This window comes from Arachis duranensis, chromosome 3 (genome assembly GCF_000817695.3).
Source record: "Arachis duranensis cultivar V14167 chromosome 3, aradu.V14167.gnm2.J7QH, whole genome shotgun sequence".
Lineage (NCBI taxonomy): Eukaryota > Viridiplantae > Streptophyta > Magnoliopsida > Fabales > Fabaceae > Arachis > Arachis duranensis.
Window position 1 is genome coordinate 122,802,035 of NC_029774.3, and position 14,568 is coordinate 122,816,602.

At 32.8% G+C, this 14,568-nt stretch overlaps 1 protein-coding gene across 1 annotated transcript; it reads left to right on the forward strand.

The window, feature by feature from the left end:
- The first annotated feature begins 526 nt into the window (after nucleotides 1-526).
- Nucleotides 527-9,337, forward strand: LOC107481039 (uncharacterized). The gene is made up of 18 exons (XM_052259661.1): nucleotides 527-734; nucleotides 1,258-1,356; nucleotides 1,668-1,843; nucleotides 1,940-2,044; nucleotides 2,613-2,713; nucleotides 3,293-3,371; nucleotides 3,619-3,630; nucleotides 3,815-3,880; nucleotides 4,801-4,869; nucleotides 4,963-5,019; nucleotides 5,735-5,812; nucleotides 6,400-6,497; nucleotides 6,580-6,625; nucleotides 6,817-6,944; nucleotides 7,181-7,289; nucleotides 7,371-7,433; nucleotides 7,519-7,581; nucleotides 7,677-9,337. The coding sequence occupies exons 1-18, from the start codon at nucleotides 623-625 to the stop codon at nucleotides 7,800-7,802; spliced, it is 1,587 nt and encodes a 528-aa protein (XP_052115621.1). The 5' UTR covers nucleotides 527-622; the 3' UTR covers nucleotides 7,803-9,337.
- The last annotated feature ends 5,231 nt before the right edge of the window (nucleotides 9,338-14,568 follow it).

Genomic DNA, 14,568 nt, shown 5'->3' on the forward strand with positions numbered 1-14,568 from the left:
TATTTTTGTCTATCAGTTAGTTATTAATGTTTAAAAGTGTTAGGTAAAATATGTTGTTAAATTACTAAACTAAAAAAATTAGATTGATGATTAAAAATGATGGCTAAAAATAATGAGTATGCTTAAGTAAGTGATGGCTAAAAACAATTTATTAACCAATAATAATATCTTAAATAAAATTTCGATCCACGATAAATTAATTTTTAATTTATCGGATTAGCCCAGGAGAGATACCATAAAAAATTGAAAAGAAAAATTATGATAACCTCTAAAATTTTTCATTAAATAATTTATAAAAATAATAAATTCATAATGTACAAAATTACTTGAGTTTATTTTAAATAACCCTTAATATAATATTTACAATTACCCGTGAAACGTGTAAAAATATTGTACAGTCCATTAATTAGTCATTTTCTTATAAGTATGATCTTTCAGGACAATGTAAATATGCAATTACCAAGAAATTAATTAAGAATAAAATTATGCTAACAAATAACTTTTTTTTTTTTTTTTCTCTTTCTAAAAGAGAAAGAGCTAAACGTAAAACCCAGGGTGTGTGACACAACACAAGTGAGTGAATTTTGAAGCAGCTGCCTTTTGTTGTTCGTCGGTGAAGCTGATGTCTCTGCGTGCTGCAGCCGCCATTTTTCTCAAAAGACGTCGTTTTCCTGCTTTCCATGGCTTCTGTGCATCTCGTGTATCCCCAAACGCATTTCCACTCTCATTTTCTGGTACTTTTCTTTTCTTTTTTTTTTCCTTTAAAAAAATCTACCTTTTACTATGATTGATGTCATAACCTGTATTGTTCAATTTTCATAGAAGTGGTATCTTCCTTACTAGCAATCATTGTGAAGGTTGGACTCTTATGGGTTCCTGTTGATTCCCCATTGCTAATTTGTAATTATGCAAATCAAATTTGGAACTTTTCTGCTCTGTTTCATTGCGCCAGTTCTAGGCTCTACTTCTTTGTTGTCCAATTTGAGTTTGGTATTTAATGGAATTGGAAACAGAACAGGAATTTGTTGCTTCTAATTAGCCCAAAAAAGATTCATCTTTTAATTGTAGGTTTTTTATTTTTTTTTTTAAAAAGACATTACCTACTACGTAGTTTTAGTTTTTATATCTTCATTTGTTGATTACTTGATTCTGCTGCATATGGAGAGCAAATGACTACTTTTATTGTCTAGTAAAATGAAGTCAGAGATGATATATGCCTATTTATACTGTCTTTTTGTTTTTGTGTTGCTCTTCCAGGCAAACTTAAACTTTCCCACTGGTATCAAACCGGAGCAAATGGCTCGAGGATGAATCTTAGGGATCCTTGTCTGTGGATTGTTATATCTGGACATATTGGTATGCCTCTGTAACTAATGCTTAATGGTGCAATATTATTATTTGCAAGCTGCAATGTTAATATGTTATATGTAACTTTATTACCCATTTGAAAAAGAGTAGCCTTATGGTGCTATATTGGAGTTTAATTTGATTAATGATTATTATGAATTTTTGTGGACATCAAACATCTTATGGTATCTAATACAGTGAGGATTTGTTGAAAACTTGATCCCATTGATTACTAATAAATTGTATGATACTCATTATCACTACTGGAAGGTGACTAAAAAGAATTATTGTGCACGACTGAATTGGCTATTTCTGTGCAGCTATTGTACTAGGGACTGGTGCCAACACTGTGTTTGCAGAAGATCCAACTAATGAAGCATCTCCAGATGATGAATTAATTGGATTAAGAAAAGTTGAGGATGGTTCTGTAGTATCAAATACACATACAGCAAAATGGAGAGTATTTACTGATGAAGCGAGGGAATTTTTCATAAAGGCAAGCAGTTTCTGCCTATTGTTTTTCTTTTTCATTCTCTTCATTTATAATTTTTCCTGCTTTACTAACCTCTATTGTATGCTCATTTTCTGCCAGGGACAACTAGATGCAGCTGAAAAACTTTTTCTTGCTGCTCTACAAGAAGCTAAAGAGGGTTTTGGCCCAAGAGATCCGCATGTTGCATCTTCATGCAATAACCTGGTTAGTTTACCTATACTTGATACTTGTCCTATTCTTAATTACTATGAGAACTGTATAATAAATCCTGTATACTTTTTGTCAGATGCAACCTTTTTTCAAAAATGATCATTGTTGTCTGTTGATTTAGAAGTTTTATAGGGTAGAAGGGCAAAATAAAACTAGGGAAGGAGATGTGTACTACCTCTAACTTGGTATTCCCCTTTTATTACTGAAGTATTTTCATATGCACTAAGAAAATATTGGTACATCTGTCATAGTTCTTATATGAAGAATGGTTTAATGCTATATTACGAGATTACATTTGAAGCACAACTTAAAATGGTCAAATCTCGAATAATTTGGCATAGTGGTGTTGAAGTTGTATTGAAATATTCAGCTTCCTATGACACATGTACCAACATTTTCTTTAACTCCATCTAATTTTCCCTCTCTTCTAACTGCTTAAATTTCTTGAAAGATTGATTGTATATAATATGCTACTAATATGTACCGGTTCTCTATGTTAATTGAAAAAGTAAATGACATTGATAACACACCCCTCAGTTATTTCTATTATTTTTCATTTCAGGCAGAGTTATACAGGATCAAAAAGGATTTTGCCAAAGCAGAACCATTGTACTTGGAAGCTATCGACATATTAGAGGAAGATTTTGGCCCAGATGATATACGGTATAGTGCTACTGCTGTGCAACATCATAGATTATGCTTCTTTCAACTGTATTTGTAGACATCATTACTAGGGGGTCAATAATGCATCTGAAACTAAAGAACGTAAGTTATGACTTAGTTTGCATGGAGCTGGAGATTTTAGGAAAATAGAATTATGTTCAAGGAAGTACTGAACCTTTTCATCTCAATGTCATTTTATGAACTAGAAGTAAACAATTGACAGGACATTAAACTTTATTTTTTATTTCCCTTCCTGTGAGCTAGCATCGTGTTTGATGTTGCCAATTTTCTTGATGATTGGTAGTATAAAAATCTTGCATAACAATAGTTCAAATTAAATTTTTCATCAATGAAATTGATTTTTTTTATCCCCCTTTTTCACATGTGATAAAATTTTGTTTTCCATGGAAATTTTTTCTTACATTGATGGTAGACCAAATTGAGTATAAGCTGTTATATATTCATGATGAAATATATTTGCGCACGTGCTATGTTACATAGTACCAATGATTCTAGTGCCTTGATATGGTGAGTTCCATTAACCTTTGATGGCTTTAATACGAAACCATACTCATGCAGGGTTGGGGCTGCTGCTCACAACCTTGGACAGTTTTACCTTGGACAGCGGAAGTTGGAAAAAGCTCGTGTTAGCTATGAGGTAATCTGCTGAGTTTAACAGTCTTGGTGATTCATATGTTGGGTAGATGACAATTTTACTCATAAGTGGAACCAGATTTCAACATTTTCTAAGTTATATATGTGGTTGTTTCCCCTCCCATTTTCCACTTTGTCCTTTTGTGGCAGTGACATGTTCATCTTGTTGTTACTTGTTAGTCTATGCTTTGTGTTCTTTCACTTCTACTGACCGTCCTTTCTCTTTCATTTTTGTATTGTATTTTTAACAGCGCGCTCTGAAGGTATGGACCTACTGTGCTCAGGCAGCGACTGTTATTTTCCTCTGATCTTGAAACAGTTATATTCTCCTCCTAGTACATTGCTATCACTTTGCATCTAATTTTATATCTGAACATCATTTCTGTGCTTGAAAATAGAGGCTCTATGTTATCTTGAGTTTATCATGTAATATGACTCTTTATTCAGATAAAAAGACGTGTTCTGGGATATGGCCATTCAGAATGTGCAGATACAATGTATCATTTAGGAGTGGTAATTATTTTTCATTTCACTGTACTTCTTCTGTTTCCTTTGCTACTGTCTTTAGATGGGAAATCTAGATTTTAAGGGAGGGCTCCGGGGTTTGGAAATCTAAAATCTCACTGTGAAGGTCATTTGATTAAGGCAATTTTGTAAAACTCACTGAACGGCATTCATATTCAGAATATTTCACTCATTTGCTGCTTAATGCATTAGATGATGACTTGATATGACAAATTGCATACTTATATTAAAAATATGAGTATAAAACTACTGCAACCATGGAACCACTGAATGTTAAAGTTTCCATCCTTTAAATGAGTTGGAGTTAAGAGTTTTTAATAATAGAACATGAATTCTTTCACTACTATTTTTGCCATAATTTAGACTTGCAAATGAAAAGGTGGGTGGAGAAGTTTATATTTGATCTGGAACTTGTGGGAGGACTGGAGATGTGAGGGCATCTTGAGCGTAGAATTTCTTATTTTCTCTTATTCATGAAGCTAAAGGGAGAGCTCTTGTGCATTAAGCTTGATACATTTAGTTCACCATTTCTGAGGTTAAATTCTTTATATATGTTCAATCTATTTTCTGTAAACATAACAGAGGATATTTCTGTCATCTAATTTCTTCTTCTTTCTTGAGGTAACACCTAAAGAAGCGCTGAACTAAGTGTTTTCAAAACTTAAATGTTCTGTCTGGCTGCGTTGCCGTGTTCCAGAATGACTTAATAGCAATAACAAAACGTTGAGATCTTCTATTAAAAATAAATGTTTGATATTTCTGGTAGACAAGTTTTTCTTGTTTCTCCCGTGCTTATTGGTTTTCTGGTGGCATTTGTCTGAATGTAATTTTTTGGTGTATAATTTCCCTCTTTGATGCGGCTTGAAATGTCTGCTTAACTGAATCTTAAGCTGCTATTTTTTCTTCAGGTGTTGTATCTCCAAGGAAAAGAAAGGGATGCTGAGGCCGCCATTCAGGACTCAATAAGGTTATTAGAGGTGTGTCTTTCTCCTAATGTAAAGTACCTCAGCAGTGAGATTCGGTTATTTTGAATATTCTCATTTTTAGCCAACGTTCTTTTTCCTGTGTAGGAAGGTGGCGAAGGGGAGTCATTTGTATGCATTAGAAGACTTCGATATCTGTCGCAGGTTTTCCTTTACCTTATTCTTTCCCAAAACTTCCTTGACAATACTAGAGTAAAAAGTGTATGTTTTTAGAGGGGGAAAGGTTAAGGAGAACTTTGAAATAGGATGAAAGAAGAGGAGTCTTGGAGCAACGGTTGAGTTATCTCTGTGGCCTCAAAGTCATGGATTTAAACCGTGGAATCAGCCATAGTTGGGCTGCCTGCATTACACCCTTTAGATGTAGTCCTTCCCTTACTCCGTGAAATGCAGGATGCTTTGCACCGGGCTGCCCTTTGCAATAGGATGAAAAATTGCACTACTATTCTTGAATTTTTAGCAACTTTGTGGGAGGTTCCGCATAGTGCACATGAAGTAAATAGAATCTTATGCAGTCTTGGGAAAAAGGGGGCACTTAAGACCCAGGTCAGACAATCCAAGTATTTAGACATTAGATTTAAAAAAAAATAAATCAAAAGTCCACATAAAGTTGTCAGATACGAAACTGGTGGTACTTGTAGTTGCCATTGCATTCGATGCTTTTTTGGCAAGCAAAGCAGTTCTAGAGTTAGATCCTTAGTCCCAAGACCTTGCATTCTTTATAATTAAATTGAGAATATAAAGTAAATTGATATTGATTCTGTGCATTTTCTATCTTGAAAGTGTTCTTTTTCCAACTTTCTGGCTGTTAAATTTAGGGTTTTAATTGTCTGATTGATATATTTTTGCTATATTGTTTAAGATATATTTGAAATCACATCGACTTGCTGAAGCTGAGATGGTCCAGAGGAAGATCCTGCATATTTTGGAATTGTCGAAGGTTATTTATTTATTTTTGAAATTCTTTCTCATTGTATTATTCCCTTTCTAATTGCCTTTTTCTGTAATGGACTAATGGTGATTAAAATTTCTGTAAAGGAACAACCTATGCAATTAAACTTGAGCTGTTGTAATTCCTTTCTTGTTGAATTCAGGCAAATTAATACCTGCATCTTATTTGTGACTTCCAGTAGAAACAACCTATGCAAGCCTGAATTTTCTATCACGTTTTCTTATCATCTATGCAATGTTATAGTGGGTACGACTGTAGTAGATATGGTGGTTGAACAGGATTATTTCCTCATCTCAAGTTTATTATATGGTATTTCTATTTTTGTGCTGAAGAACCACCAATGTTGGGTTTTTTCATAGAAATGTTGTAGATTACTTTACACTAGATATTAATACTGGCCAAGTAGATGGATACTATATGTTGTCCCTTGGCTGGCAATTTTTAATCCCTATTTGCTTTCTATTTTGTCATTTAGAACTAGTTTTGGTTCTCTTGCTCAATGTTATAATAAAATTTTATATTTGAAAAAAGTATGATGGTCCCTGCCAGAAACATAATATAAATTGTGTATACAGGGTTGGAATTCGTTGGACACAGTTGTTGCAGCTGAATCTTTAGCTCTGACCCTGCAAGCGTCTTGCAATTTAAAAGATTCAAAAGAACTTCTTGAAAGGTTATTCCAATATTATCAATTTGTTATATCCTTGGATTTAACTTTCGCTATATCTGGAATCCTGTTATATTTCAACCTGCAGATGTCTCAATGCGCGGAAAGTCTTGCTTCCTGATGACCATATTCAGGTTTGTTGTTCCTTGACAAGTATTTTAGTAGCTTCCACTTTCCATTCTATTTAACTTTCAAATTCCTCCAAATTTTCTGGCAATAAACTGATGCATACACAAAGATACTGTTTTATTGCATCTATGCTTGCAATGAATATGCTGGCTAAGAGTAAAAATAATACCATGATTTTTTGTGTACTCATTTTCAGATTGGTGCAAACCTACTTCGTCTAGCACAGGTTGCTATGCTTGATAGCAGCCAACATAAAAAATTTGATGTCAAGAGAGCTAAAGCTGAGCTTGATATCGCAAAGGATCATGTACATAATTCAATAAGGTTTCTATCAGTTTGTCACACCTAAACCTGTAGTATTTACTTTTGAATATCAAAACTAAATCAAATTATCTTAGGCTTGTTTCTTTTTCTAATTCCAATTATCCTTTCTTTGTTACTATGCGGTTTTAATGATAATGCCCTTAACGATAATCCCCGTGACATTAATTTATGTTCATGCTTTGAGGAACTTAGTGGCTGTTCCTTTATATTCTCTCCGATTCCTTGTTCCGTCTCAGGATTGCACGTCAATATTTAGATAGAGTATCGAAACAAAAAGACAGGTTGAAGAAACACAGTGCACCGGGAGATTCCAGAAAGGAAGCCCAAGCAGCGCTGCTCATATTGGTCTGTATTTTATTGGTTGTGCATCCACTATTCCTCTTCTCTTATGCATGTCTATTAAAATAGAATTGTGATTTTTCACAGCTGCAATCATTCAGTACTTTATCGTCGGTGGAGGTAGCAAAGCAAGAACTGCTGGAAATTCAGGTCAGATTCTAAGCGTTAGTACATAAGCAAGGATTTAACTTTTATGAGGCACATTAATAATTTCTGGTGTTATTTTGCAAAGCAGGAAGGAAAAAGTAACCTCAAGGCTAAGGAGCCACTTCTTCAATGCATTCATGCTTACAGGGAGGTAAAATTAACTATCTATTCTTCAATGGACATACACGTCTCTTGCAAAGCAAGGATTTTGAATATTTATCACCAACTCAAAACTTGTTTTTGCAGTTTGTAGCCGATAAGTCGATCCCTGAGAACGCTGAGATAAAGAAGGAATACCTTTCGTGTTTGAAGGTTGCTCAAAACTTGCTCGGTAATAAAGGACTACCAGAGGCTGAATTGATAGAATCTTGAAGAGCTCAGTTTAGATTTTGGTGTGAGAAACAAAGTTGGTCCATAACTTTATAAGCTGCAATTTTTTTGCTAGGTAGACAATAACTTTTGTGAACAATGTGAACAATGGATTCCAAAATTGGACCAATAAAATAGAACACAGTCCACCCTAAATTATTCCCTAAACCTTAATTTTTACAATCCTAATTTTAACCATCCTATTCCTACCCCTTTTGACCCCTGAGACGCAGCCACACTCCAGGAATCATACCGTCGGCGTTGCAACTCAACCTCCGGCAAGTTCGCTGCAAGCTGAACATCCGGCACTACCCACACGCTCCAACCACAGGCTTCACGAGTCCCCTATCGAAGCTTGCGCGTTGCTGCCCTCATTCTGCATCCCTCCCTAATGCCACCGTCGAACACCGCTCGTCGCGGAAGGGCTCTTGCTCGCTGTCGCTGCGCCAGCAAATTTTCGCACGCGGCGTCACAGTTGAGCGGTAGGGCTCTCGCTCGTCGCTGCGCCAGCAAATTTCCGCACGCGGCGTCGCAGTTGAATGCACCAACAGCAACGCTGAACAGCCTGCAAGCTTCAGGTTCGCTCGCTCATAGTGCTCGTGCGCTGCTGCCCTCACCCCGCGTCCCTCACTTGCCACCATTGGGCGCCGGCCGTCGCGGAGGAGCTCCCGGTCTCTGTTGACGCGCCTCCAATCTTCAGCAAGCTTCAGGTTTGATTTCTTGGACTGCTGTGGAAGATAAGAATCCCTGTTTGTTGTTGATTTATTATTTTGTTACCATGTTGGATTATATATTTTTTTAATTTGGTTTGGTCTGTCCAGGCATTACGTTAGTCGTCACAGATGTTCCACTGGCTTTGGATGTTTGATTTTCACTTCAGACGGATGATTATTTTACCTAATGACTTTAGATGTTCGATTTTCACTTCTTATAAGACGGAAGATTATTTTACCACGTATACGGATGGTTGTTTTGCATTCAATAATTTAATGATCGTTTCAGTTGAGTTGGTGATCATGTGCTTGTTTGGCTGGGGTCTGGGCGGCAGTGGGCTGCGGAGGAGGCTGCACGGCCGGTGGCAGTGGGGCAGCGCGAAGGAGGCTGTCTGGGTATTGTGCGGCGCGATCGGATGTTTGCGGAGAGGCTGGGCGGCATCGGTTGAGGGCTAGGCGGCGGCGTCTGACCGGAGAGGGGGAAAGTGAAGCACCGGCTGGATTTAATTGAAATCCTTATTTTTTAAAATTTCAAAATTTGAAATAATTATTAATTAATTAATAATATAGATATGTCGAAGTATGCTGGTAATCGGAGAGTCAAATAAGTAAGTGGCATCCCCTTGTCAATTGAGATTTAAAATTATTCCGTACTTCTCTAGTTCTCTGCCACATATGACAAATAAAATCAATTCATTGCGTGATCAATTTTTAGCAGCACCTCATTTTACTCACTACCACACACTTGCTCTCATGAAAATGCTTCTCTGTGGCGTGTTGTTTTCACCCTCAGGCCTACTATGTATGGTGTTTCTGGAATCTTGATGGCTTGTAGTTGGTGCAATTGTGGTACAAAACTGACAGAAAAGGAAATAAATCACTGGTGCAATTTAAAAAGTATAGTACAATGTTTTTGGCTGCATTCAGGCAACACATTTACTTTATGGGATGACTAAAAACCAAAAAACAAAACATGATTTATTTCATATAAATAAAAATTATTGTAACAAAGAGAACATAAATTACTATGGATGTTGGTGTAACCCATGGCTTGTAGTTGTAGTGTTACTAAGTAAAGCCAAGGCTTTTTGTTTGCTATCTTTTTCACTTGTCTTGCTATGAAGAAACCAAGTAAAAACTAAAGGGAAAAAGCAATGGAGGAATGCATCATACAAAACAAAACAAAACGTAAGGAGCATGAAATGATGTGAAAGAATAGGAAAAATCTGTAAGCAAAGCTGGCTTGCAGTAATGCTAATGCATAAACTGCCACAAGTAGTAAGTAACCATATCAGGGAGGACAAATCGTAGATTGGGGACCATTCTCTTAAGTCTATTAACCCCAACTGCTCCCATGTCCCATTACATTCTTCATAATCACATTAGAACTTTATAAGAGATAAAAAAAAAATGTTAAAGATAGAATCTACAATAATTCGGAAAATTGAAGTGATAAATATTAAATAATTCGAACCTAAATACATTAAGTTATACCTTAGTGTCACTACACGTATCACTATGTCCCTCATTCACTATTTTTACAGTTACACAAAATCTTAAATCTTAATCTAAATTGGTTGAGTTTTACATAGTCATTGCACTAATTAAACTCAATAAACAAACGATTATGCCACTACAAAGTACAAACATTAAAACTTAGTTAACATTTTTTCAACCATAAAAAAGTAATAAAATCATGAAATGCTTGATTTTTTTAAATAAATAAATAAATAATAGGATTGAATATGACTTTTTAATTATCTTATTACCATTTGAAGTTTGAATTCAAGATCAACCGCCCCCTTCCTTTTCAATTTTCAAGGAAGACGGCAACCTTGTTTTTGTATCTACTTGTATTTTGTAGTATTATATGATTTGATATGAGTTATGATTTCTTTGGTAATCTTTTCCTTTTCTTTTTTTTAAATTTTATCTTGTTGGTTTCTTTTTCTTTTTCATTTTTTAATTTAAAGTGAAAATGAGATTCGAAAGAGGTGTATATGGCCATTTACAACTGATGTATAGCTGTAAAATTAAATCCCTCGTGCATATAAGCATTTCAAACTTTAAGGTCGTATTTGTTTTTTGAAACTGAAAAATTATAATTGAGTATTATATTGATAATCAGTGATAAAAAATAAAATTTTAGTTTTGAGACATAAAATTTTATTATATTTAGTACTTTTAAAAAATAAAAACATAAAAAATTTAAAATTTGTAGAGATAAAAAATAAAATTTTAAATCAGTTTTTCAATCTCTATTATAAACTAAAATATACTCAAATATAGTTTAATTATATATATATTTTACCCTAAACACAATATAAAATTTAATTTAATTTCTATATTTTAGTTTCAATTTCTCCATATCCCGAGGGTAGCCTAAATAACATTGGGTTTGCAATTTTAGTTTTAACTTTTAACCAGAAAAAGAAGTGCTGCTCCACGCTTTTGTGGCCAGCTGGATCCTGTTAATATAGTACTCCACTTAATTACACTTAATTATGAATTTGTGATTGTGACGTTAATTTAACATCCTTTTTATCCTTTCTTCCTTGGAACAAGCCTTTCCCTTTTGGTTATGGGATTCGAGTTGTTTCATGTCCACACGTGGTAAAACATTTTAGATTTTTTATTCAGCAATAAAAATAAATCACTAAAATAGTACGATAAGATATAAAATATATCTTTAAAATATAAAAATAATATATATTTTTATAAATATTTAGTTAATATATATCTTATTCAACTTTTTAAAAAAATATATCGTATTCAATCAAAAAGTTAACATGTCTCTTAAAAATATAAATTAAAATTATTAGTTAAAAAATAATGCAAAATTTAGTTTTAATGATTTTTTATATTTATTAAGATATAAAATTAAAAAATTTCTATCAATAATAATTTTAATACGTGTACATAATAACTAAACTGTTTTTATAATTGATTTTTTTAACACTATTTTTTGAACAATTTTTTAGAGATTTTTATTTTAGAATGAAAGGCAATCCGTGAATTATTTTATGTTTATGGGGATTGGGAATAGAGAGATCTAATCTACCTGAAATGAGCAAACATGTTTTTCGCTCCTTGAAAAAGTTTTTATGGAAAAATAAAAAATATTGCCCCTCTAAAAATTTGTCGGAAAAAAATAAAAAAAGATAAAAACCACTCTCTTTGTCTCGTGGGATAAATTCTTAGCGCACATTTTCCGGTAGTTCTCGCATGGAGTTCATCATATGACATTTATAACCAAAATTTTAAATCAGAGAGCAGGGGCGGAGTTGTTTAGTTGAGATAAGGTGGGGATTTTTTATAAAAAAATTAGTAGTTTTTTTTTTTAAAAAACAAAAAATAGTTAAGTTAGTTCAAATATTTATTATGGTTTAAAGTATTTAAGTTTAATTTTCATCTCTCACTTTTATTATACAATAGTTTTTAATTTAAAATATTTAAAATATGTTGGATTTGGACTGAATTAATTGTATTACATTTTTCTCTCTATTCAATAAGTAACACTCCCTCTATCTTTGAGTTCAAATATAAAAAATTAGGTTTTTTATTTATTTGTGATTTAATATTATTTTATATTTTACTGTTTATTTAATTTAATTTTTTATATGATAAAAAATATTAAAATATTCAATAAGTATTGATATTATTGTATTTGTATAAGTTGATAAAAAATTTAATAAATATTATAAATTTTAATATTTGTCCTTCTAACTTCTTTTTTACATATTTTAGAGGATATATATTCAAATTTTTTATATAAAATAATCATGAAAAATCAAAGAGTTAATGTTTTTTTTAAGAGAAAGGCTAATATTCAAGAAGGAGAACAAATAACTTTTACAATATCAATACCTATAGATAGTTCTTCTACTTTAATGACGAAAAAAGTGAGATACAACCTTCAAAAGTTCAAAGAATTACATCTGATGAGTTTGACTTTAATTCTTTGTAACGAGACTGACATGGGAGCAAATAGTGTTAGTAGGTTAATTATATTAGTTAATTATAATAAGGGAATACAAGTCTCATATTGTTTAGGATAGTGAACTTTATATTATGTATTAGTCTCACATTATCCAAGTTATGAAGGCTTTTTCCTTCTTCCACTAGTATAAATAACTCAATGTATCTTTTATTTATGAAATAGAATTGAAGTTGATTTGAATATGAAATAAGATGTGCGCTTATTTTTCTCTAGGCTCTTTGAGAGTAAGAAGTGCATTCTTGGCTTAGCCAACTAATGTGGGTTTACGGCTATTTTTATTATAGTGGAATTGCTAACTTTGTCAAGATTGTTGACCCAAGCTTCTAGAGATCCTGGAAAACGGCTTTATATTTGGCAATATCACCCAAACTAGAGAGATGAGGTTAGACAAACTTATTTTAAATATGTTTATATCAAAAGTATTTTGACAATTATCCTCTATCTGACCCCAAAAAATTTGTTTCAAGTTCCGCCACTGTCTGAGAGAGTATTGAGGTTATGAATTATATATTTTTATGAGTTAGATAAACTTGGAGTATTTGCTGAACACATGAAAAATAGAGTGAAACTTATCTTACTTGTTTATATATTTATATTCTAATAGTTCGTTCTGTCCCCCTAATCATATAAATGAAATAAAGTGAGTGATCCAACTTTAAAAGACACGAATTAAGCATTGTATCCGTGTCTTGTCACGCATGATGAGCGAGCGCTAGCTTTGGTAGTGTTTAATTTGTGGGGAGACTCTTTAATTAAGAGCATCTTCTCCTGTCAAAGTTAACAAGTTAACAAAAATATCATCCTTCTCATTACATCTAGAGTATAACTAAGACGCACAAGTCCTATTCAATTATCCTCCTCCGATTCTCTACAACTTTGGTTTGTATATATAGTTGTTGTAGCTGTCTTGATAAAGATTGCACTTCAATGTTCCAGTGCGTGTGCACTGTTTCTTGCTCCCAAAATTTATAGTGCCAGGTTGGCTATAAAGTCATAAAAATGCAATGAATTTCAAATAATATCCTACTGTTCTTGAAGGCTACATTGGACTACACACTAATACTTCATAGTCCAGGCGCTTAAGGCTGTTGACAACTGTTCATTTTTGTTCTTTTGTTGTGTGTTCGATTATAACATCTTTATGGTTAATTGTATATTTTCATAAAATGAACAATATATGTTTAGTAGCTAGTATTTTTCTTATTTAAGATTTAAACTCCTATAACAATAATAATGTACCTTCTAGAATTGCTTATGACTGATGACCAGCCATGGATGCATGGTGGGGTTGATACTTGATAGCGGAATGAGATACGGCTCATTTAAGAATTAAGAATAGTCCAACAATGCTGTAGGCTCATAGGCTGTATGAAGAAAAAGGTTATACACAATATTTAAAGCAGATTTATGGTCTTTAATTAGGAAAATTATTTTTTTATTTTTTAAAGAATCCTATATTAGGAAGCCAATAGAATATTTATACAATATGTAATGGACTATTTATTTGGTTCAATATGAGTTAAAAAATGAAAATAATAAAATATTATTAATTTCTCAAACACAATACACCAATACTATCCAGAATAACTATATGGGTATCAGAAATAATAAACATCTGATGTCCTATTGAATCAAATATCTTTAAACTTTTATTGTATACATTGTACAAATACTCTATTGACTCCCTATACTTTCCCATTTTTAAAATATCCTTGAAAACTAATTTGCGAATTAAAGTTTTAATTAAATATTTATTGTTGGCCAATAAATTAATGCATATATAAAATTGAATTTAAATTTTCGATATTTACTTAAATGAAGGAGTGAGTTTATTATTTAATCAGTTTGAATTAATTAATTATTAATTAGTGCCAATGGGATTCAAAAGAAAAACGGCTATATTAATAATCCCTCACACATATGTAGTAATTAATAAACACTAATAATTAATACATAATATTTGCATAAAGTATACATATAAAAGGTAAAGCTAAGGATGACATTCGTAAACACTAAATATTTTTTGTTTTTTCAAATAAACAAAGGCATCGGGTCA

Bases quoted from the DNA above. Each gene is read 5' to 3' on its own strand.
- LOC107481039 (XM_052259661.1), top strand. From the start codon at position 623: ATGTCTCTGCGTGCTGCAGCCGCCATTTTTCTCAAAAGACGTCGTTTT. The intron at 1,357-1,667 runs GTATGCCTCTGT...ATTTCTGTGCAG, and splicing joins TGTTATATCTGGACATATTG to CTATTGTACTAGGGACTGGT. The intron at 5,020-5,734 runs GTTTTCCTTTAC...ATATTGTTTAAG, and splicing joins GACTTCGATATCTGTCGCAG to ATATATTTGAAATCACATCG.